This window comes from Pan paniscus, chromosome 10 (genome assembly GCF_029289425.2).
Source record: "Pan paniscus chromosome 10, NHGRI_mPanPan1-v2.0_pri, whole genome shotgun sequence".
NCBI classification, from domain to species: domain Eukaryota; kingdom Metazoa; phylum Chordata; class Mammalia; order Primates; family Hominidae; genus Pan; species Pan paniscus.
In genome coordinates this window covers 130,293,888-130,317,719 of record NC_073259.2, presented here as the reverse complement: position 1 = coordinate 130,317,719, position 23,832 = coordinate 130,293,888, and the positions used below count along the sequence as shown (strand labels likewise).

At 49.7% G+C, this 23,832-nt stretch overlaps 2 protein-coding genes across 3 annotated transcripts; one reads left to right on the top strand and one right to left on the bottom strand.

Moving 5' to 3' along the window:
* Positions 1 to 24: 24 nt before the first annotated feature.
* DIABLO (diablo IAP-binding mitochondrial protein) lies at positions 25 to 19,612 on the top strand. Of its 2 annotated transcripts, none has more exons than XM_003832344.6 (6): positions 25 to 482; positions 1,796 to 1,928; positions 8,011 to 8,142; positions 9,535 to 9,645; positions 9,822 to 9,918; positions 18,819 to 19,612. In XM_003832344.6, exons 1-6 carry the CDS (start codon positions 205 to 207, stop codon positions 19,013 to 19,015), a joined length of 948 nt encoding a protein of 315 aa, XP_003832392.3. In that variant the 5' UTR covers positions 25 to 204; the 3' UTR covers positions 19,016 to 19,612. The 2 variants fall into 2 exon arrangements, with proteins under 2 accessions (XP_003832392.3, XP_008955985.1); XM_008957737.4 differs by lacking the exon at positions 1,796 to 1,928 and adding an exon at positions 1,692 to 1,795 and having other exon boundaries at positions 405 to 482.
* A 230-nt stretch (positions 19,613 to 19,842) lies between these two features.
* Positions 19,843 to 23,712, bottom strand: B3GNT4 (UDP-GlcNAc:betaGal beta-1,3-N-acetylglucosaminyltransferase 4). The gene is given in 4 exon segments (XM_008957736.6): positions 19,843 to 20,954; positions 20,956 to 21,063; positions 22,696 to 22,852; positions 23,573 to 23,712. Coding segments are annotated over 3 exon segments (1,137 nt in total). The 5' UTR covers positions 22,762 to 22,852; positions 23,573 to 23,712; the 3' UTR covers positions 19,843 to 19,991.
* Between the last annotated feature and the right edge of the window lie 120 nt (positions 23,713 to 23,832).

Below are 23,832 nucleotides of genomic sequence, written 5' to 3'. Positions count from 1 at the left end.
AGCGCCGTCGCCGCGCCCGGCCCCGCCTCCCGCCCGGCCCCGCCTCCCGCCCGGCCCCGCCTCCCGCCCGGCCCCGCCTCCCTAACTCACCAGGAAATTCCCTTCAAGCCCTGGCCCGAACTGAGTCCCCGCCCACCCGCCAGCGACAACGGCGCCCGACTCAGCTCCGCGCCGGACCCACCTCCGCGCCCTCAGGCCCTGCATATGCCCCGCCCCGCGCGGAAGTTCCGGCGGTTGGTTGCCTTGTGCGGCCGTTACAGCCTTTGCCCTAAGCCTCGCCCCCTTTCCCCCTGTCTGCCCAATCCCGACTGCTTCCTTGGGTGGGGGCGTGGCTATGGGGCGAGGCGCTCTCAGGTGGAGGCCGTGCCCCGCTCCGCGCTCACGAAGCTGCGTCACTTCCGGCGTGTGCGTCTGGCGTCCGCGCGCTGCACAATGGCGGCTCTGAAGAGTTGGCTGTCGCGCAGCGTAACTTCATTCTTCAGGTACCGCTGCGGCCGCGTAGAGGGGACAGGACCAGAGGGAGGGACAGACGCGGACAGCGCTGTGGCCCGGCCCAAGGCGCCCGCCTTCCTTACGCGCTCATCCCTCGTCCGCCCAGCTGGGTCGCGGCGTCTCGCCCCGGTCGGGAGGACTGAGGACAGCCCCGCCTCCGCCCCCTGAGTCAAGCCCGGCTTCCTTTTCAGTTCGTCCATCTTCTAGAAACGAGTCCCCGAGACCCCGGGCTGCCTTCTTGGGGCTGCTCCGCCTCCTGACCAGCCCTCGTCAGCCACTCGAAGTCCCTGAGGAGACGTGGAGAGGAGGAGGGACACGGCATGGGGGAGTCCGGGAAGGGAGACGAGCGTCTGAAGACGTCCTCCCGAGGGCAGAAGGGGCCAGGGGAGCTGGCGCAGGGCTCTCTACCTAGCGCTGCAGGCTCCTGGGCGATTGTAGCGGGACCGTCACACACAACTGGCACCCAGGCCAGGGGTCCAGAGCTAAATTCTGCCTGCAGGAGCGGTTATTGTGGCATCCGTTTCTAAAAAGTTTAAAGGCAACATTTTATTTTAATTTTTTTGAGACAAGATCTGCTTCTGTCGCCCAGGCTGGAGTGCAGTGGCGAGATCTCAGCTCACTGCAACCTGTGCCTCCCGGCTTCAAGCGATTCTCAGCCTCAGCCTCCCGAGTAGCTGGGATTGCAGGCGCCCGCCACCACGCCCGGCTAATTTTTTTTTTCTTTTTGTTTTGTTTGAGACTCAGTCTCGCTCTGTTGCCCAGGCTGAAGTGCAGTGGGGCGCTCTCGGCTCACTGCAACCTCTGCCTCCCAGGTTCAAGCGATTCTCCTGCCTCAGCCTCCCGAGTAGCTGGGATTACAGGAGCGTGCCACCACTCCGGGCTAATTTTTGTGTTTTAAGTAGAGATGGGGTTTCACCATCTTGGCCAGGCAGATTTCGAATTCCTGACCTCAAGTGATCCACCCGCCTCGGCCTTTATTTACTTATTTTTTTTTAATAGACACGGGGTCATGTTGCCAGCCATGTTGCCCAGGCTGGTCGTGAACTCCTGGGCTCAAGTGATCCTCCCGCCTTGCCCTTGGCCTTCCAAGTGCTAGGATTACAGGCGTGAGCCACCAACACCCTGCCTGAGGCAACATTTTAAACTTGGTGTATGTTGAAAATTTCAAAACCCCTCAGCTGTCCTGCATCCTCATTTAGGTTCCTGCTTGACTCGAGTTTGAATTTACAGCCCCTGCAAGTAAATCCAAGAGCCTGTTACAGATTGGCGGTCGTGCCTTATGAAATCTGACTTCTACTTCCAGGTACAGACAGTGTTTGTGTGTTCCTGTTGTGGCTAACTTTAAGAAGCGGTGTTTCTCAGAATTGATAAGACCATGGCACAAAACTGTGACGGTTGGCTTTGGAGTAACCCTGTGTGCGGTTCCTATTGCACAGGTACTGTCGTGTGCAGTGATTCTTATCTAGTGTACCGTGTCCTCTTGAAGTCTCAAGTGGGCTGTGAAGCATTAGACAAGCTACCATAGTTTTTCCCAGTGCTCCCATCCCTTCCCCCACAGTACCGGCATCTTTTCACAGTTGAGCAGATGTATTAATATTCTCATTTTGATTATCTCATTTGGTAGGAACAGCACATCAAATTGTATAAAGCGAGTAGAGAGAAATAAGAGGATATTACAGTCTATCAACAAAGTAGTCTTTGATTCAACAGAAATTTATTGAGCAACTTTTATGTGCAAGACACTGAGAATGTAAGAATGAACAACAAAAAATTCTTGTTCTCACAAAAGCTTTGTGGAGATGAAAGAGGAGAAAATATAAAATATCAGCTAGTGATAAATGGTGGGAAGAAAACAGGGCCGGGCACAGTGGCTGATGCCCAGGGCTTTGGGAGGCTGAGGTGGGAGGATGGCTTGAGCTCAGGAGTTTGAGACCAGCCTAGTCAACATAGGGAGACTCTGTCTCTACAAAACAGAAAAATTTAGCCAGGTGTGGTGGCTCACACTTGTAGTGGCAACTACTCAGGAGGCTGAGGCAGGAAGATCACTTGAGCCCAGGAGTTTGAGGCTGCAGTGAGCCTCAAACTGCTCTCCAGCCTGGGTGACAGGGCAAGACCTTTTCTCAAAAACAAATCAAAACAAATGAGGTAAGTGAATAGGCAATTCTGGGAGGGAGTTGTTTTGTTTTAGATAAAGGTGGTCAAGCTACTCTGATAAGGCGAAGGAGAGATCTGAATGTTCTGAAAGAGCCATTATACTATCTGGTGCGGGGAGGAGCTTGCCAGGCAGAAGGAACTCAGAAGGACAAAGACCTAGAAGCAGAAGTATGCCTGGTATGTCTGAGGAGCATGGAGCTAATGTGTCTGGAGGCGAATGGGGGAGACCGTAATAGATGAAGCCAGAGAGTTAACTGATAATCAGATTGTGTCCTTTGTATTTTGTGGGCCATTGTTGTAAGGCTTTGGGTTTTCTGAAAAAGAAGCCGCAGAGGATTTTTTTTTTTTTTTTTTAAGACAGAGTCTCACTCCGTTGCCAGGCTGCAGTGCAATGGCACAATCTTGGCTCACTGCAACCTCCGCCTCCCAGGTTCAAGCAATTCTCATGCCTTAGCCTCCGGGTAGCTGGGATTACAGGGGTGTGCCACCGCACCCGGCTAGTTTTTGTATTTTTAGTAGAGATGGGGTTTCTCCATGCTTGTGAGGCTGGTCACGAACCCCTGACCTCAGGCGATCCACACGCCTCGGCCTCCCAAGGTGCTGGGATTACAGGCCTGAGCCACCGCGCCCGGCTGTCACAGAGGATTTTTAACACAGAACTATTATGATCTGACATAAATTTTAAAAGTTAAAAGGTTGCAGTGTGGAACTAGGAAGACTGGTTGCTATATCTAGGCATGAAATGATACTGGCTTGGACCAGGCAAGCAGAAGAGGTGGGGAGAATTTAGCTCAACGTAGTTAGCAGGAGTTGCTGATGGATTGGTTGTCGGGTGTATTCTCTAGATTAGGGGTCCCCAACCCCTGGGCTGGTACTGGTCTGTGGCCTGTTAGGAAGCAAGCTGCACAGCAGGAGGTGAGTGGTGGGCAGGTGAGCATTACCGCCTGAGCTCCGCCTCTGGGCAGATCAGCAGTGGCATGGGATTGTCATAGGAGCACGAAATCTATTGTGAACTACACGTGCGAGGGATCTAGGTTGTGTGCTTCTTGTAAGAATCTAATGCCTCATGATCTGAGGTGGAACAGTTTCATCCTGAAACCATCCTCACCCCACCCAGTCCATGAAAAAATTGTCTTCAACAGAGCTGGTCCCTGGTGCCACAAACGTTGGGGACCACTGCTCTAGATTCCAAGTTTTTTTTTTTTTTTTTTTTTGGAGACGGAGTCTCGCTCTGTTGCCCAGGAAGCTCTGCCTCCTGGGTTCACACCGTTCTCCTGCCTCAGCCTCCCGAGTAGCTGGGACTACAGGTGCCCGCCACCACACCCTGCTAATTTTTTTTGTATTTGTAGTAGAGACAGGGTTTCACCGTGTTAGCCAGGATGGTCTCGATCTCCTGACCTTGTGATCCACCTGCCTCGGCCTCCCAAAGTGCTGGGATTACAGGCGTCAGCCACTGCACCTGGCCAGATTCCAAGATTTTTTTAAAGGCCTTAGCAACTGAATGAATGGCGATGCCATTTAGTAGGATGGAGAGGAGTGGGTTTTGAAAGGAAAAAAAGTTTTTGGAAATGTCATTTCTAAGATGTCTAGGAAGCATCTAGGTGGAGCTGTCAATTAAGTAGTTGATATAAAAGTGGCACTTCATTTAAAAAAATCATAGCTTATATGCTTTATGGGGAAGAGCTAGAGAGGAAACCAGCAAGCTCCATTTCAGCAAAATATTCCTGCCACTTAATGTGTGTGTTCATCACAAAAGGAAGATTAATTCCATGTATTACAAGTATTTTCAGCATCTTCTGAGGCTCACTCATGAGCCCTCACCTTACTGTGCCTCACTTCAGTTGTCATCTCTGCATGCTGATGAATCCATAGCCCTAAAACCCCTCACTTGAATACCAGGCTATTTTCGACCACAATTGGGACAACCTTTTTTTTTTTTCATTCAAAAGATTTTTTTTTAGGTTTGTCCTTTCTCAGTTATTATATTACTTTCTAAGCCCAGTTAACCTCAGTTCTGGGCCACATGACTGGGCTCTCTAGTCATTTAGTACAGCAATGCCACTTCCATTCTTCAAAACCCCTCAGTGGTCAGCTAGGCACGATGGCTCTCTCTTGTAATCCCAGTACTTTTGGAGGCTGAGGTGGGAGGATCACTGTAGGCCAAGAGTTCGAGACCACCCCTCTACAAAAAATAATTAGCTAGGTGTGGTGGCGTGTGTCGGTAGTCCTAGCTACCTGGGAGGCAGGAGGATGATTTGATTTCAGGAGTTCAAGGCTGCAGTGAGCTGGGATCACAACACTATACTCCATCCTGGGCAACAGAATGAGAAATGAAAAACCTACAGTGGCTTTCCATAAGGTGTTCAGAACTAAAATTAAACTAAGTCTCCCTGCACTCCAGGGCCCTAGTGAGTCTCATTTCTCTTAGCTCCAACCAGGCTAGATCCCTGGACATCCCCTGCAACAAAAGTATTATTTTCCTCATTGTTACCTATTCTCCAGGATGCCTGGCCATTCTGATTCTAGGTATCTTTAGTACCAAGTCTCACCTGTATTTAAAGCCTTTCCTTATTCCTGTCCAACAACTATCTCCTCCTTTTTGGCCACTTAATATTGTATATTTTGATATTTGATGATAATCCTTTGGCACTCTCCTGAGTCATCAGAGCATAATGGGAAGGGTACAGACTTTGAAGTGAGATTTGGTTTGAGGTCTAGATGTGACTTTTTGGAAAAGTTACATAACTATTCTGAGCTTCCATGTCATTGCTTGTAAATAAGAAAGGATAATAACTGGACTGTTGTGAGGAACAAGTGAAAACACATTATAAAATGTAGCACATTATGAAGACTTATCAGAATATTGAGACAAAATCAGCTTCTTGTGAGCAGAGGTGTCTTTCTTTTTGTAGTCCTGTATAAGATGCCTAATGAATACTTAATTATTTGAAATATAAAGTTCTTGATTTGTTCATATCAAAAATATTTCTTGACTGCCTCTTTCAACATGCAGTGATTCTGAGTGTTTGTACTCTGAATAGCAAAAACAAGACAACATAGAGTGATTGGTTTTTTTTTGGTTTTTTTTTTGTTTTGTTTTGTTTTGAGACGAGTTTCACTCTTACCACCCAGGCTGGAGTGCAATGGCAAGATCTCGGCTCACTGCAACCTCCACCTCCTGGGTTCAGGCAATTCTCCTGCCTCAGCCTCCCGAGTAGCTGGGATTACAGGTACCCGCCACCACGCCCAGCTAATTTGTGTCTTTTTAGTAGAGACGGGGTTTCACCATGTTGGCCAGGCTTGTCTCAAACTCCTGATCTCAGGTGATCTGCCCGCCTCAGCCTCCCAAAGTGCTGGGATTACAGGTGTGAGTAAGAGTGCTTTGCTGAGGAGGAAAAAGGCAGAGAGTCAGGGAGGATGTGTCATTACAGTTGCCAGTATTTAGTCAAGGTGGCCACAGTCCCTTAACTCTTAAGGTGATTATATTAGTCTTTCCTTTTTTAAAATAGCTGAGGTCAGGGTGGGCATGGTGGCTCACACCTGTAATCCCAGCACTTTGGGAGGCCAAAGCATGTGTATCACTTGAGGTCAGGAGTTCAAAACCAGCCTGGGCAACATGATGAAACCCCATCTCTACTAAATATACCAAAAAAATAGCAAAGCGTGGTGGCAGGTGCCTGAAATCCCAGCCACTGGGGAAGCTGAGGCAGGAGAATCGCTTGAACCCAGGAGGCAGAGGTTGCAATGAGCCAAGATTGAACTACTGCACTCCAGCCTGGGTGACAGAGTGAGACTCTGTCTCAAAAAAAATAAATAACCGAGGTCCCCCCATCAACACTGTACTGCTTCATTCTGCTCAGAATTGCCCTCCCCCATCCACTTTTTTTCTTTTTTTTGGAGAGAGAGTCTTGCTCTGTCGCCCAGGCTGGAGTGAAGTGGCACGATCTTGGCTCTCACTGCAACCTCCACCTCCTGGGTTCAAGCGATTCTCCTGCCTCAGCCTCTCAAGTAGCTGGGACTACAGGTGCCCACCACCATGCCCAGCTAATTTTTTTTTTTTTGTATTTTTAGTAGAGTTGGGGTTTCGCCATGTTGGCCAGGCTGGTCTCGATCTCTTGACCTTGTGATCCACCCGCCTCGGCCTCCCAAATTATTGGGATTACAGGCGTTAGCCACCAGGCCTGGCCCACTTTATTAGACTCAGCTTAATCCTCATCAAACTTGTGAAGCCTTTTCTAAGCTATTAGCACTCAACATAGAACCGATTGCTCCCTTCTGCATGCCCCCACTGTAGCTCATACATACTCCTCCCACAGCTTCCATGATACATGATTGTGTTCATTTTTCTAGTTCTGTTAGCCCATCATCCTCCTCTCTCTACCCCTGCACCTGTGTTTGAGGGCAGAGAATGTCTTGTTGAGACTTGCGTCTCAAGTATCTAACACTGTTAATGAATGAATTGTAATCTTATCAATTTGTTGGTTATAATCAATAGTTTTGGGGGTTTTTTTGGTTTTTTTTTTTTTTTTTTGAGATGTAGTCTCGCTCTGTCACCAGGCTGGAGCGCAGTGGTGCAATCTCGGCTCACTGCAACCTCTGCCTCCTGGGTTCAAGTGATTCTTCTGCCTCAGCCTCCCAAGTAGCTGGGACTACAGGCGTGTGCCACCACGCCCAGCTAATTTTTGTATTTTTAGTAGAGACGGGGTTTCACCACGTTGGCCAGGATCGTCTCAATCTCCTGACCTTGTGATCCGCCTGCCTCAGCCTCCCAAAGTGCTGGGATTACAGGCGTGAGCCACCGTGCCCGGCACTTTTTTTTTTTTTTTGAGTCTTGCTCTGTCACCCAGGCTGGAGTGCAGTGGCAGTCTCGGCTCACTGTAACCTCTGCCTCCTGGGTTCAATCGATTCTCCTGCCTCAGCCTCCCGAGTAGCTGGGATTAAAGACGCACACCACTACCGCCCAGCTAATTTTTGTATTTTTTAGTAAAGACAGGGTTTCACCATGTTGGCCAGGCTGGTCTCAAACTCCTGACCTCAAGTGATCCGCCTGTCTCTGCCTCTCAAAGTGCTGGTATTACAGGTGTGAGCCACCGCACCCCGCCACATTTTATTTTATATGTCAAGAAATAATTTGCTTTTTGGAGCAGAGAATGAAAGTTGGTAGAAAGCATACTCCGGAATTATTTCTCTATATTGTCTTAAATTGCCAAAATAAGGCCTTAAAAAATATAACCCAAAGAAATATAGTGCAGTTTCAGCCTAAAACACTAAGCAGCATGACAGTTATGTTTTTTACTTGCCTATTGGTGAAAAAGTTCTCAGTTTGAGCTTTAGAGGTTGAGTGACAATGTTTGTGTCTTTCAGAAATCGGAGCCTCATTCCCTTAGTAGTGAAGCATTGATGAGGAGAGCAGTGTCTTTGGTAACAGATAGCACCTCTACCTTTCTCTCTCAGACCACATATGCATTGATTGAAGCTATTACTGAATATACTAAGGTATGTCTCCTCTTAACTCTTGATCTTCTAAACCATGGTTTAGCAAATAATGGCTCACAACCAAATTGTGTCTGATACCCATGTTGGTATTTGATTGAAACATAGCCAGGCCTATTTGTTTATATGTTGTCAATAACGGTTTTTGTGGATTTGAGTAGTTTCAACGGAGGCTGTAAGGCCCACAAAGCCCAAAATGTTTACTGTCAGGCCCTTCAAAAAGTTTGCTGAGCCCTGATCTAAATCACTCGTTTTTAGACTTTTCCCAGGAACCTTTTTTTTTTTTTACAGAAAAATCTTAAATGTGGCAGCCTAGTATATAAAACAGGAGTGAAGCTGATGTGGTTCAGTTAAGGGCACGGGGGCCTGTGGTCCATCAACAGAGGTTGCTCTGTGAGGATTATTTAAAAGCCACTGATCTAATCTAATAGAAAAGAGAGTATATGGGCCAGGCATGGTGGCTCACATCTGTAATCCCAGCAGTTTGGGAGGCCAAGGCGGGAAGATCACTTGGGGCCAGGAGTTCAAGACCAACCCAGTCAATGTAGCAAGCCCCATCTCTAGCAGAAAAAAAATTTTAAACTTAGCCAGGCATGGTGTGTTGTGTGCCTGTAGTCCCAGTTACTCCAGGGGCTGAGGTGGGAGGATCACTTGAGTCTAGGAGTTTGAGATTACAGTGAGCTATGAACATGCTAGTGCACTTCCGTCTGGGTGACATAGCATCCTGTTTGTAAAAAATAATAAATTTTTTTTTGAGATGGAGTCTTGCTTACGCAGGCTGGAGTGCAGTGGAGTGATGTCAGCTCACTGCAATCTCCGCCTCCTGGGTTCAAGCGATTTTCCTTCCTCAGCCTCCTGAGTAGCTGGGATTACAGGTGTGTGCCACCATGCCCGGCTAATTTTTTTGTATTTTTAGTAGAGACGGTGTTTTGCCATGTTGGCCAAGCTGGTCTCGAACTCCTGACTTCAGGTGATCCACGTGTCTTAGCCTCCCAAAGTGCTAGGATTACAGGCATGAACCACTGCACCCGGCCAATAAAAATTTTTTAGCATATATGGATAATCAAAAGTATTGAAGTCTCATTTGTGCATTTGTTTTACATATATTTTCCAGCAGCTTTTTTTCCCTCAACCTTTAAAGTTTTCCCTTGCATTGTTTTCTCTTTCTGTGTCTGAATTGCTGACAAGCTTTTAAAAACACAGAAGTTTACAGATGGAGATACTAATGTCCTGATACCTTTACTTCATAGGATAATAGTGCAATTTCATTGAGGCAGCAGGATGGAAGAGCCAGTTTGCTGTAATGGGACTTAATTTCCTTGAGGTGGAAGTCTCTCTATTCCTTCTGATATGTCTCACTTACTTTACTCAGACTTGTTCATTCTCTATTTGTAGGCTGTTTATACCTTAACTTCTCTTTACCGACAATATACAAGTTTACTTGGGAAAATGAATTCAGAGGAGGAAGATGAAGTGTGGCAGGTGATCATAGGAGCCAGAGCTGAGGTAAGCAGAAAGTTCTAGGCATTTCTGTGTTAGTGCACCTACCTCATGTGGTATCTAAATTATTGAATTAAGTCTAATCAATATAATCAGTGTTCTCTAAATCTACTACTTTAAGTCCATTTAAATGGGCTAGACCTCTTATGCTGTCTGAAGCACTTTGCTTGATTTATATATAGATGACTTCAAAACACCAAGAGTACTTGAAGCTGGAAACCACTTGGATGACTGCAGTTGGTCTTTCAGAGATGGCAGCAGAAGCTGCATATCAAACTGGTAGGTTCAAGTTTTGTGTTGGGTTTTTTTTTTTTTAACTAGGAAGGTACCATTTGAGTTTTCATCTGGTTTTCTAAAATGAGGGCTTTATAGTAAATGGTCTAAGTGGCTCTCACTTTGAGAAATTTTCCCCATTTCCTACATATTAACCTACATTTTATTTGCACAATAGAAACAATGAGCATACCCTTGCAGACCAGACCAGGAAGCTAGGTTATGTCTTCTAAATGAAAAATGATAAAACTATTACCATTGGAAAATTGGATTGCTTCCAAATAGTTTTAGCTTTTTTTGGTAATACAATTTATTAACAATCATAGAATTACACTGTTGGCTGAGACTTGAGATGAGTAATCTATGTGAACCTTTTTGTACAGATGGAGAAAATGAGACCTGGAATCATAGTCAGTGGCAAAACCAGGACAAATTATTTGTCTATGTCAGGCTTTGTGGTAGGCATTTCGTAGGCACTTTTTATATGTGAAGAAACTAGAGGGCAGATGGGCCAGATCATTCAGCTAAGATGACACGGTATGGTGAGTAAGCAGCCAAGCTGAGATTCAGCTGAGTAGGTCTTTTTTTTTTTTTCATAAAATAGAGATGGTTTTCATAAAATAGAGATGGGGTTTTACAATGTTGCACAGGCTAATCTCGAAATCCTAGGCTCAAGCAGTCTACCCACCTTGGCCTCCCAAAGTGCTGGGATTATAGGCATGAGCCACCAAGCCAAGTAGGTCGAATTCCAAAGCCTCTGCTTCTCCTATTCTCCCATATTCTCCCAGCAGCCAGTGCTTTGTCCTTTGCACCTTAGTGCCCCAAGGTGCCCATCATAGAACATCCTACCTGACTGGTCCCAACCTAGGTAGGTAGGCTCACAGAAAAAAAAAATTTTTTTAATGGAGTTTTGTTCCTGTCACCCAGGCTGGAGTGCACTGGCGCCATCTAGGCTCACTGCAACCTCCGCCTCCTGGGTTCAAGTGATTCTCCTGCCTCAGCCTCCCAAGTAGCTGGGATTACAGGCACCCGCCACCACGCCCAGCTAGTTTTTGTATTTTTAATAGAGAAGGGGTTTTGCCATGTTGGCCAGGCTGGTCTTGAACTCCTGACCTCAGGTGATCCACCCGCCTTGGCCTCCCAAAGTGCTGGGATTACAGGCATGAGCCACTGTGTCCGGCCAAAATTTTTTTTTTGAGACAGTTTCACTCTTGGTGCCCAGGCTGCAGTGGTAGCACTTTCTCAGCTCACTGCAACCTCTGCCTCTCCAGTTCAAGCAATTTTCCTGCCTCAGCCTCCCGATTACAAGCATGCACCACCACGCCTGGCTAATTTTTGTATTTTTAGTAGAGGCAGGTTTCGTCATGTTGTTCCTCACTTCAGCCTCTCAAAGTGCTGGGATTACAGGCGCGAGCCACCGCACCCAGCCAGCTCACCAAAGTTATAGCTTAGTACTAGTTCTTATTAAGAAACTGGTTGCAGTGGCTCATGCCTATAATCCCAGCACTTTGGGGGGCCAAGGAGGGTGGATCACTTGAGGTGGGTCACTTGAGGTCAAGAGTTCGACACTACCCTGGCCACCGTGGTGAAACCCTGTCTCTACTAAAAATACAAAAATTAGCCAGGTGTAGTGGCACACGCCTGTGCAGGAGAATGGCTTGAATCCAGGGGGTGGAGGCTGCAGTGAGCCTATATGGCTCCACTGCACCTCAAGCCTTGGTGACAGAGCAAGGCTCTGTCTCAAGAAAAAAAAAAGAAACTGGGATGAGTCAGGCACAGGGACTCAACGCGTGTCTTTGGGAAGCCAAGGCGGGCAGATTGCTGGAGCCCAGGAGTTCAAGGGCAACACAGTGAAACCCCATCTCTACCAAAAATACAAAAATTAGCTGGGCGTATTGGCGCTGGCCTGTAGTCCCAGCTACTCGGGAGGCAGAGGTGGGAGGATTGCTTGAACCCAGGAGCTCAAGGCTGTAGTGAGCTATGATCATGCCTGTGCACTCCATCCTAGGCAAAAGAGCTAGACCTTGTCTCAAAAAAGAAATTGTTATATTAAAACATACTCTTGTTTTCTGATGTCAAGATTAGCAGGCTAGGGTTCTCAATCATCAAATCTTAAAAATGATACAAAGGGCTGGGTGTGGTGGCTCACACCTGCAATCCCAGCTACTTGGGAGGGTGAGATAGGAGGATCACTTGAGCCTGGGAGGCAGAGGTTGCAGTGAGGTGAGATCATTGCACTCCAGCCTGTGCAACAGAGTGAGACCCCATCTCAAAGCAGAGTGAGACCCCATCTCAAAGAAAAGATATAAAACATTTTTTAAGGTAAGTGTTGTGTCATCATACTGAAAAACAAAAAATAATTCTTTTAGAAGGTTTTTTTGTTGTTGTTAGTTTTTTTGAGACAGTCTCACTCCATCCCCCAGGCTGGAGTGCAGTGGTGTGAACTCAGCTCACTGCAACCTCCACCTCCCTGCTTCAAGCAATTCTCTTGCCTCTGCCTCCTGAGTAGCTGGGCTTGGAAGCGCCTGCCACCATGCCTGGCTAATTTTTTTATTTTTAGTAGAGACGGGGTTTCACCATGTTGGCCAGACTGGTCTTGAATTCCTGATCTCAGGTGATCTGCCTGCCTTGGCCTCCCAAAGTGCTGGGATTACAGACATGAGCCACTGCACTTGGCCCAGAAAAAGTAGTGATCCTGAGGGATCAGAGATTTGGAACAAGAATGAAACAACAGAAGTGTGGAAGCAGCATTATAGTCGTGCCACACAAACATGGCAGAGGATTTCTAGGTGCAGTGAACAGGAGGATATGCTTATATCTAGAAGGAGAAAAGGAGAATATCTAGAAGGAGAGGATGTATAAGCATTATCTGAGAAAAGTAGACATTTTCCTAGAACTCATAGAAAGGGCTAACAAAGTTGTAGAAAGGGCTAACAAAGTTGTAAACAGAATTTTTTTTTTTTTCCCCCTGAGACAAGGTCTTACTCTGTCACCAGGCTGGAGTACAGTGGCACAATCATGGCTCACTGCTTACTACAGCCTTAGCCTCTGGGCTCAAGCGATCCTACCATGTCAGTCTCCCAAGTAGCTGGGATTATATGTTTCTGGTAGAGACAGGGTTTTGCCATGTTGTCCAGGCTGGTCTTGAACTCCTGAGCTCAAGTGATCCACCCGCCTTGGCCTCTCAAACTGCTGGGATTACAGACATGAGACACTGTGCACAGCCTTATGATTTCACTTTTTTAACCAAAAATCTGGTCCAGGTGCAGTGGCTCATACCTGTTGTAATCCCAGCACTTTGGGATGCCTAAGCGGGTGGATCACTTGAGCTCAGGAGTTCGAGACCAGACTTGACAACACGATGAAACCCTGTCTCTACAAAAAAATTAGCCAGGCATGGTGATGGGCACCTGTAGTCCCAGCTTCTTGGGAGGCTGAGGTGAGAGGATCACTTGGGCCCTGGAGGTCGAGGCTGCAGTGAGCCATGATCAGGCCAGTGTACCCCAGCCTGGTTGACAAAGCAAGACCCTGTCTTAAAAACAAAAAAATGGCCGGGCGCAGTGGCTCACGCCTGTAATCTCAGCACTTTAGGAGGCTGAGGTGGGCGGATCATGCGGTCAGGAGATAAAGACCATCCTGGTAACATGGTAAAACCCCGTCTCTACTAAAAATACAAAAAAATTAGCTATGTGTGGTGGCGGGTGCCTGTAGTCCCAGCTACTCGGGAGGCTGAGGCAGGAGAATGGCGTGAACCTGGGAGGCAGAGCTTGCAGTGAGCAGAGATCACACCACTGCACTCCACCCTGGGCAACAGAGCAAGACTCCATCTCAAAAAAAAAAACAAAAATTAAATAAATAAGCAAACAATAAAGTAACAGCATAACAAAAAGATTCAGAGCAAAATCCCAAAAGCTACTAAGAAAAAATAGATTACCTACAAAGGAAGTAGAATCAAACATCAGGCATCTTCTCCGCAACACTAGAGGTGACAATAAATCCATAACCTAGGATTTTATGTATAGCCAACTACCATCAAAAAGTGAGAATAAAAGATGTCCTCAGACATAGACTCAAAGTACCACCTGTATACACTTTCTGGAAGAACTATGAAGAAGGAAAAATCAGTTTTGAGAGAAGCTACTAAGTTTTTTTTCAAAAGTTCTGAGTGTAAAACAAGTTTTTAAATTTGGGAAAGTGAAAACATGCTAAGCACATTGACATTAGACATTGTTAAACACTGCAAAGAGAATTAGTAGGAGTGGGAGGAAACTTGGTAGCTCCAGTTGAGGCAGGAAAGGTTTAAAAAGAAAACCCGTCAATTAGAAAATACAGAATTGGGCCACGCGCAGTAGTTCACACCTATAATCCCAGCACTTTGGAAGGCCAAGTCAGGTGGATCAGCTGAGGTCAAGAGTTCGAGACCAGCCTGGCCAACATGGCAAAACTCCATCTGTAATTAAAAAAAAAAAAAAAAATTATAGGAATAATTTCAAACATCAGTGATTGCAGTAAAAATAAACTTATTAAATGACACGTTTAGATTGTGTTCCAAAATTTAGCTAAAACTAGCTAAATCAAAGCATTCAAGATAAAAAGTAATCAGTAGGACAGAACAATTCATTAAGACATTATCAATCATGAAATGTACTTAATGAGGCAAAAACTGATAGAATTACAAGGAGATCTCAGAGATGTGTGTAATACTCAATTTTCTGAGCACGCTTGCAGGTCAAGACAACCAAAAAAATTAAAGCTATTAAGGATTAGAACAGAATTTGTTTTGGAGACAGGGTCTTGCTCTGTTGCCCAGGCTGGAGGTAATGGCATGATCACAGCTTACTGCAGCCTTGACCTGGGCTCAAGCCATCTTCCCATTTCAGCGTCCCAATTAGCCCAACTAATTTTCTTTTTTTTTAAGAGTTGGTGTCTTGTTATGTTCCCCAGGCTGATTTTGAACTCATGGGCTCAAGTGATCCTCCCGTCTTGGCCTGCCAAAGTGCTAGGATCACAGGCGTGAGCTGAGCCACTGCACCCAGCTCAGTGTGATTGTTTTTTATTTTGGAGACAGGGTCTCACTCTGTCACCCGGGTTGGAGTGCAGTGCCTTGATCTTGGCTCACCGTTACTTCTGCCTCCCAGGGTCAAGCAATCCTGTCTCAGCCTCCTGAGTAGCTGGGACCACAGGCATTCACCACCACGCCCTATTAATCTTTTTTATTTTTTGGTAGAGATGGGGTTTCACCATGTTGCCCAGGCTAGTCTCGAACTCCTGAGCTAAGGCAGTCCACCTGCCTCAGCCTCCCAAAGTGCTGGGATTACAGGCGTGAGCCACTGTGCCCGTCTGTGATTTTTTTTTTTTTTTTTTTTTTTTTTTTTACTTTTAACTAAACAAAGGAAAATCAGATTTGTGTGTGTGAGAGAGACAGGGTCCATGTGGGAATGCTGTGGTGGGATCATAGATCATAGCTTGCTGTAGTCTCAACCTCCTGGACTCAAGTGATCCTCCCCACTTTAGCCTCCCCAGTAGCTGGGATTACAGGTGCACACCACCATGCCCCAGCTAATTTTTTTATTTTTAGTAGAAACAGAGTTTTGCTAAGTTTCCCAGGCTGGTTTTGCAGAGTGGTTTTTAAACACCTAACAAATGTATATATACTGAATATAAAACTTTGCCCCCTCCCTCTAAATTTACATATTCTTCTAAGACACAAAGTAAATTTTGTACCAGGTGACAAAAGGAAGAGACAACAAAATCATTTAAAAAGTTGATATATCAGCTGGGCGCGGTGGCTCACGCCTGTAATCCTAGCACTTTGGGAGGCCAAGGCGGGTGGATCACAAGGTCAGGAGATCAAGACCATCCTGGCTAACGTGGTGAAACCCCTTCTCTACTAAAATAAAAAAAATAAAAAAATTAGGCATGGTGGTGGGCGCCTGTAGTCCCAGCTACTCAGGAGGCTGAGGCAGGAGAATGGCGTGAACCCGGGAGGTGGAGCTTGCAGTGAGCCGAGATCACGCCACTGCACTCCAGCCTGGGTGATAAGTGAGACTCCATCTCAAAAAAAAAAAAAAAAAAAAAAAGTAGAAATGGTATTTGAAGATTTTGATGTCCCCAAAATGGACACCAGGGCCTAGGATGTTTCGTGGGAGAGTTTTTTTTTTTTTTTTTTTTTTTTTTTTTTTCTTGATCATTCTTGGGTGTTTCTCGCAGAGGGGGATTTGGCAGGGTCACAGGACAATAGGGGAGGGAAGGTCAGCAGATAAACAAGTGAACAAAGTTCTCTGGTTTTCCTAGGCAGAGGACCCTGCGGCCTGCTGCAGTGTTTGTGTCCCTGGGTACTTGAGATTAGGGAGTGGTGATGACTCTTAACGAACATGCTGCCTTCAAGCATCTGTTTAACAAAGCACATCTTGCACCGCCCTTAATCCATTCAACCCTGAGTGGATACAGCACATGTTTCAGAGAGCACAGGGTTGGGGGTAAGGTCACAGATCAACAGGATCCCAAGGCAGAAGAATTTTTCTTAGTACAGAACAAAATGAAAAGTCTCCCATGTCTACCTCTTTCTACACAGACACGGCAACCATCCGATTTCTCAATCTTTTCCCCACCTTTCCCCCCTTTCTATTCCACAAAACCGCCATTGTCTTCATGGCCCGTTCTCAATGAGCTGTTGAGTACACCTCCCAGATGGGGTGGTGGCCGGGCAGAGGAGCTCCTCACTTCCCAGTAGGGGCGGCCGGGCAGAAGCGCCCCTCACCTCCCGGACGGGGCAGCTGGCCGGGCGGGGGGCTGACCCCCCCCCACCTCCCTCCCGGATGGGGCGGCTGGCCGGGCGGGGGGCTGACCCCCCCCACCTCCCTCCCGGACAGGGCGGCTGGCCGGGCAGAGGGGCTCCTCACTTCCCAGTAGGGGCGGCCGGGCAGAGGCGCCCCTCACTTCCCCGACGGGGCGGCTGGCCCGGCAGGGGGCTGACCCCCCCCACCTCCCTCCCGGACGGGGCGGCTGGCTGGGCAGAGGGGCTCCTCACTTCCTGGTAGGGGCGGCCAGGCAGAGGTGCCCCTCACCTCCCGGACAGGGCGGCTGGCCGGGCAGGGGGCTGATCCCCCCACCTCCCTCCTGGACGGGGCGGCTGGCCGGGCAGGGGGCTGACCCCCCCACCTCCTCGTGGGAGAGTTTTATCAAATCTTCCAAAACTATAATACCTATGTTACTGTAAGTGTACCAGCGCAAAGAAAGTAATGACAAGCCTCCTCTTACAACTGTATGAAGCCAGCATAGCCCCGATCCCAAACTGGACTAGGGCAGCACCAAAACGAAAAGCTCAGTATCACTTCAAAATGTAGCCGTAAATCAAACGTAGCCATTTTCCCTCAAAATAGAATGATAGTCCAACTCTGTAAAAAACTATAGAGTGAGACTCCTTCTCAAACAAATATAATTCACTGTTTGAGATGATATATCCATAGATTAAAGGAGAAAAACCGCTTAACATATGCCCAAAACATCTTCAGTGTAGTAGCCATTTATGATTCGAATCTAAGTACAATTATGAAGAGATAATTTTCTTAATGTAATAAAGGTTAAGTAATCCTACTTAATTGTGTGGACTTTCAGAAGTGTTTTCATCGAAGTCAGAAGAGGAGGATGCCTGCCATTCTCCACTACCTGTCAACATTGTCCTGAAGGTTCTTGTTAATGCAGTAAGATCAAAATGTTCTACAGATGAATTGATAAAATGTATATACCCAGATGGTGAAATACACTAACTAGCAGCAGGTAAAATGAGAGAGCTCATTTTTTTTTTTTTTTTTTTGGGAGACGAGTTTCACTCTCACCTAGGCTGGAGTGAAGTGGCGCGATCTCAGCTCACTGCAACCTCCGCCTCCCAGGTTCAAGCAATTCTGCTTCAGGCTCCCAAGTAGCTGGGACTACAGGTGCACTCTGCCACACCCAGCTACTTTTTTTGTATTTTAGTAGAAACGGGGTTTCACCATGTTACCCAGGCTGGTCTTGAACTCCTGAGCTCAGGCAGTCCACCCACCTCGGCATCCCAAAGTGCTAGGATTACAGGCATGAGCCACTGCACCCAGCCTTTTTTTTTTTTTTTTTTTTTTTTTTTTTTTTGAGACGGAGTCTGTCGCCCAGGCTGGAGTGCAGTGGCACGATCTTGGCTCACTTCAGCCTTCGCCTCCCGGGTCCAAGCTATTCTCCTGCCTCAGCCTCCCAAGTAGCTGGGATTACAGGCATGCGCCACCATGCCTGGCTAATTTTTTTTTGTATTTTTGGTAGAGACGGGTTCACCATGTAGGCCAGGCTGGTCTCGAACTCCTGACCCTCAGGTGATCCGCCTGCCTTGGCTTCCCAAAGTTCTGAGATTAGAGGCGTGAGCCACTGCGCCCGGCCTTCAAAACATGTTTAAGTGAAAAAATCATAAAACATATTTAATACCTTTTATGCTGTTACATAAATTTATAGTAAAAAAATATTTTTCTATGCATTCCTTTACCTTTAAAGATTAGTCAAGGGGATGAAAGGGATCTTTGACAATTTTATTCATGATCTCTTTGTCAAAAAGAAATGGAAGATGTGTAGTTAAAAAAATTAATCAAAGGTCTGTACTAAAAGCTCTGTAGCTATAAAGATGATTGTGAGAGTTGCATTTAATAATTGTGATGTTGGCCACTGACAGCTGAAGAGAAATGCTGTTTTTGACAGAGTGTCAGTTAAATCCAGACCTGAACATAGAGGTGGAAGTTTCTTTGCAGAGAGAGAAGACAGGGAGGTCAAGGAAAGTGACCCCAAGAGGGGTTCAGATGACAGCCACAGCACCCCCAGGCCAACGTCCACATGAGCCTTCCGCGCCCTGCACGGCTGCTCAACCCGATTGTCCCATCTTTTGGCAGGTGCAGATCAGGCCTCTATAACCACCAGGAATCACATTCAGCTGGTGAAACTGCAGGTGGAAGAGGTGCACCAGCTCTCCCGGAAAGCAGAAACCAAGCTGGCAGAAGCACAGATAGAAGAGCTCCGTCAGAAAACACAGGAGGAAGGGGAGGAGCGGGCTGAGTCGGAGCAGGAGGCCTACCTGCGTGAGGATTGAGGGCCTGAGCACACTGCCCTGTCTCCCCACTCAGTGGGGAAAGCAGGGGCAGACGCCACTCTGCCCAGGGTTGGCATGACTGTCTCTGCACCGAGAAGAGGCGGCAGGTCCTTCCCTGGCCAATCAGGCGAGACGCCTTTGTGAGCTGTGAGTGCCTCCTGTGGTCTCAGGCTTGCGCTGGACCTGGTTCTTAGCCCTTGGGCACTGCACCCTGTTTAACATTTCACCCCACTCTGTACAGCTGCTCTTACCCATTTTTTTACCTCACACCCAAAGCATTTTGCCTACCTGGGTCAGAGAGAGGAGTCCTTTTTGTCATGCCCTTAAGTTCAGCAACTGTTTAACCTGTTTTCAGTCTTATTTACGTCGTCAAAAATGATTTAGTACTTGTTCCCTCTGTTGGGATGCCAGTTGTGGCAGGGGGAGGGGAACCTGTCCAGTTTGTACGATTTCTTTTTAAGTATTTCTGATGTGTTCTCTGATCTGCCCCCACTGTCCTGTGAGGACAGCTGAGGCCAAGGAGTGAAAAATCTGTTAGTACTAAGAGAAGGGATGCAGAGTGTTTACCTGGTGCTCTCAACAGGACTCTTAACACAGGCCTCTTGTTCCTTCCTTTCTTTCCGTTTCTCTATTGTATCCAAAGGAGAAGAGTGTAAGATTTTGTTTGCATCTAAAAGGGAAAATGCGTCTCTCTCCTGGGGTCCTATGCAGCCTCCTTCCTTGAGGTCCCAGACTGCAGCGCCCCAGGCAGGGCCCAGAATCCGACAGGTTCCTGGCAGCATTTGCTACACTTTGGCTCCCATTCAACATATGCTGGACAAGTTAGCTGGGTTGCAGTGTTTTTAATCAGAGCTAACAGGGTGAGAGGAGTTAAAAAAACAAGTTGGCATTTTCCGTAGAGCAGCAGGCATCAATTTCTCATCACGATAGAGAATCAACACTGAGTCCACTCTCAGGCTGTTGCCCAACCCACCCTTCAGCGCTGGGGTATGGGGCCAGCTGCACACTTGAGTCCCTCATCTGTCACCAGTGCCCACATGGTCCACATCTCGAGGGGGCTGAGGCGGTGCACCAGCAGGAGCCCCCTATACAGGCAGGGGTCTAAGGGGTCCAGGGGCCGCCGGATTCCAAATGTCTTGAAGCCAGCATGGTGCATGGGGCTCAGCCCCAGCCTCCTCAGGCACATACCCACAAAGACATCATCAATGGGGAAGAGTTCAGCCTCTTCCATGATAGCCTGGAGGCGCCGCACTGTGGCTCGGGACATGACATATCCTCCCCCACCAGCATAGGGTGGGTAGTGGGTGGCTTTGTACATTGAGGGTGGGATGAAGTATTTGACCTTAGTGTTCCTGTTGGGCAGGGCTTGGCGGATGACATCTCCCACCAGGAGGTCCTGGGCCGGGTCCCAGCCATCCAGGAACTCTAACACGTTGGGTACGTGGACAAAGACATCGTCATCTCCCTTTAGCATGAAATGGGCCTGGGGGCAGGCAGCCACCACCCAGCGCTGCAGGTGCAGCTCCTTGAGCGTCAGGTTGAAGAAGTCCTCAGTGAAGTCCCACTGGAGGATGTCATCAAACTCCCTACTCTCATAGGCCAGCAGCTGGGCTGGGGGAGCGGGTCCTGCCACCCCTAGGAGGAACACCAGCTTCAGCTGCCGGCCCCTAGCCCAGCCCCCCACCCTGCCCCACGTGCTGCGGATAGCCGCACGTCGCTCCACGTGACCAGGCTGTGACTTGATGGCCAGGACCAAGAAGGTATCCTTGGAACAGCCTGAAGGCTCCAGCAAGATAGAGAAATTTCGGCAGTGGCGATAGGTCAAGAAGAGACGGTGACGGCTAGGCAGGGACAGAGAGGCGCTAGACACTGTGTGGTTGGGTGGACACCGGCTGTGACGGGGTGTTGGGGGAGCCCAGAAAGGCTGGTGGGCCATGGGGGTCTCCTGCGGGCTTGGCCTCCTTCCTCAGGAAGAGCAGGCAGCCGAGCAACAGCACAGCCAAGCTGTACGAGACCAGCCAGCCCAGCCTGCAGAGCATCGCCGGTCCCTGCAAGGAGAGAGCCACCTAAGCAGGGCCCAGCCCCGGGTCCCTGTCCCCAAGAGTTGGGCAGGAGTTAACCTGCACCCCAGCCGCTAAGTCCCTGCTGGCCTCTGGACTTTTTATTCTCAGCGTGTCCTCAGGCTCTTTCCAGAGTCCTCCCTCCCCTGAGGATGGGGTAAGCACAGCTGCTTTGCCAGCCCTTGCCCTCCTCTGCCATCATCTGAGGACTCCTGGGTCTGTTTTTCCCAAAATGACTTGCAGCCACTTTACAGCTGACACCATAAACGTTCCCAGCCATTCTTCCAGGAAACTCGAGCACCTGATGAGTTTTAGGCACAGACTCAGTTTAGCTTGGATCAAATTCACTAAGTGTGGAACTGACATTCAGGGCTTTTCAAGTGGGAAGTGAAACCATTTCCCAAAAAAAGCTTGGTGCCTGTGGGGTCCTGTGTTGGGCGTCTCCAAGATGACCAGGAGTGCACTGCCTCCCTCGGAGGAGAACCAGCACCACAGGGTGGCCGTGGCCACCAAAGCACACACCCTTTACACCTGCCTCAGAGGTCGGGGCTTCCAGGAGGGAGGGAGGGAGACAAAGCCACACACCACAAGAGGGGAAGCAGGAAAGCTGGGGACTTGTATCAGGGATGGCTTCCGAGGCACCCCGCCCCGCCTTCCCACCACGTTCTAAGTGCTGATTTCTCCCAGGGACCTGAAAAGAAGGATGAGGAGACAGAATCCACCAGCGTGGCCTGCCCGAGCTCCACGTAGCAAAGCCTGTCTTCAGTTTCTCATTTTTGTCCCTCTGGTGTCTCCCTCTGCCCCAGTCCCCTCCCCTTGACCTCCACTGCCAAGTCATCCTGTCCCTTCACTTCTGACCAGTCTGCCGCATTGGCCACTGCCACAGCCGCCGTCACCAGAAAAGCAACTGCTAGGTGCTAGGGATGCAGTGCCAAGCAAGACAGGGTCGCTGCCCTCTCAGAAGGGAGCACAAAACGCATAGGAACCAGGTATGTTGAGAAGTTACAGTCTAATGCAGAGAATGGGCTGACGCGGAGGACGGATCCCATAGCCAAGGGTAGCTAAAAAGCCCTCCTTGATGGAGGGACGTTTGAGCAAGAACTGAGTGAGGAATGGGACCTTGCGTGAAGACCTGGGGTCTCTGCAGGCCGTGGGCAGAGTCAGGCAGCTCCAGGGCAGGAGTGAGGGGAGAGAGAAGGGAGAGGGGGGCCCAGCAGGTTTACAGTAGGAAGAGGCCAGCCCGGCTAGTGAAAGAGCTAGGGTTTTGTTGGTTTTTTTTGAGACAGTGTCTCTGTCACCCAGACTCTAGTGCAGTGGCACAATTATAGCTCACTGCAGCCTGGAACTCCTGGGTTCAAGCGATCTCCGGCCTCGGCCTCCCCAGTAGCTGGGACTACAGGCGTGCAGGGCCCGGCTAATTTATTTTTTGTAGAGATGTGGTATCCCTTTGTTGCCTGGGCTGGTCTGGAACTCCTGGCCTCAAGCGATCCTCCCGCCTCGGCCTCCCAAAGCGTTGGGACTACTGGCGTGAGCCACCGGCCAGAGTTTTCTGAGCCCCCTGGAGTTCTATGCGGGGGTGGGGGACAAGGGGGTCTGGCAGAGGCGGTGAAAGAATCTGACCTTTGGTAAAAGGCCACTCCTACCGCCCCTTCCCTGGTGGGCTGCGGAAGGCTGGGGAGGAAGCATGAACGGCAGCTGGAGACTGTCTCCGTGCTCAGGATGCCGGGCGGCGGCGGGGTCGAAGCGAGATGAGTCTCAGGTGTGCGAGCACCACGGGCTGTGGACGAGAGGCCCGGGCGGGCGGCGGTGCCATTCACCGAGAAGGGCGCACAGCAGGTGGCTTGGTTCCGTCCCAGAAGGTTTCAGCCCAGGCTGCGCCGCGGCCCGGGTGGCCCCTGTCCCGCCGCGGGCGTCCCCAGGCGCTGGCCGCACGGCCTCGCCCCGCCGCCCTCCGAGCCGCGGAGACCCCAGAGCCCGGCTCTCCACCCGCCGCGGAGCGCACGACCCCGTCTGGTGGGGCGCGCGTCCTGAGGCTGCGCTCGGCCTTGGGCGGCAGCCGCCTCGGGTCCCCACAGGACTCGGTGACCCAAAACGCCCTGGCGCGGGCAGGGGGCGAACTCTAGTTCATTCTTTCAACGCGACAGTCTCCGAAGGACTGACGGCAGCAGAAACCCACTCTGCGGGGACCCCCGGGCCGGGGTTGGCAGCAGCGCTGCGCGTCGGGCGCGGGCGGCCCAGGCTGGCGGGGTCTACCACGCCCGGCTCCAGCCTCTGTCCCCAGCCTGGAGAACCGAAGCCGAGCGGCCCGTGGGCCCCGAGCCGTGCCCGCCGAGGCCAGACTCGCGCCGCACCCGGGCGGGGCCGGCGTCCTCGCGGGGACCCTGGGGGACCGGGGAGCGGGCCGCGGGGTGCAAAGGCACGGCCGCCCTGGCGACGCCCCTCCCTGCACGGTGACCCAGCCTCCCTCACAGCAGCGGCGTCCCGTCCCCCAACCTACCTGAGCGTGACGCCAGGGTACGGGCGTGGAGCTCGTGCAGCGGAGCCAGGGCGGATGGTGCCCAGGTGCGCGGAGCTCTCGGGGCTCGGGAGTGGGCGGGGCTTCTGGAGGAGGTGGGAATTTGGGGCGGGGTTCTGGCGGGGGCGGGTTTGGGGCCTCCCCGGACCCAGCCGCGGGTCTCGGCAGCGCCGGAGGCTGGACGCACGCGTCCCGCGCCCGGTCCTGGGGTCCGCACGAGCCGGGTCGGGCAGAGGCTGCTC

Bases quoted from the DNA above. Each gene is read 5' to 3' on its own strand.
- DIABLO (XM_003832344.6), top strand. From the start codon at position 205: ATGCCCCGCCCCGCGCGGAAGTTCCGGCGGTTGGTTGCCTTGTGCGGC. The intron at 1,929-8,010 runs GTACTGTCGTGT...TGTGTCTTTCAG, and splicing joins GTGCGGTTCCTATTGCACAG to AAATCGGAGCCTCATTCCCT. The intron at 8,143-9,534 runs GTATGTCTCCTC...CTCTATTTGTAG, and splicing joins CTATTACTGAATATACTAAG to GCTGTTTATACCTTAACTTC.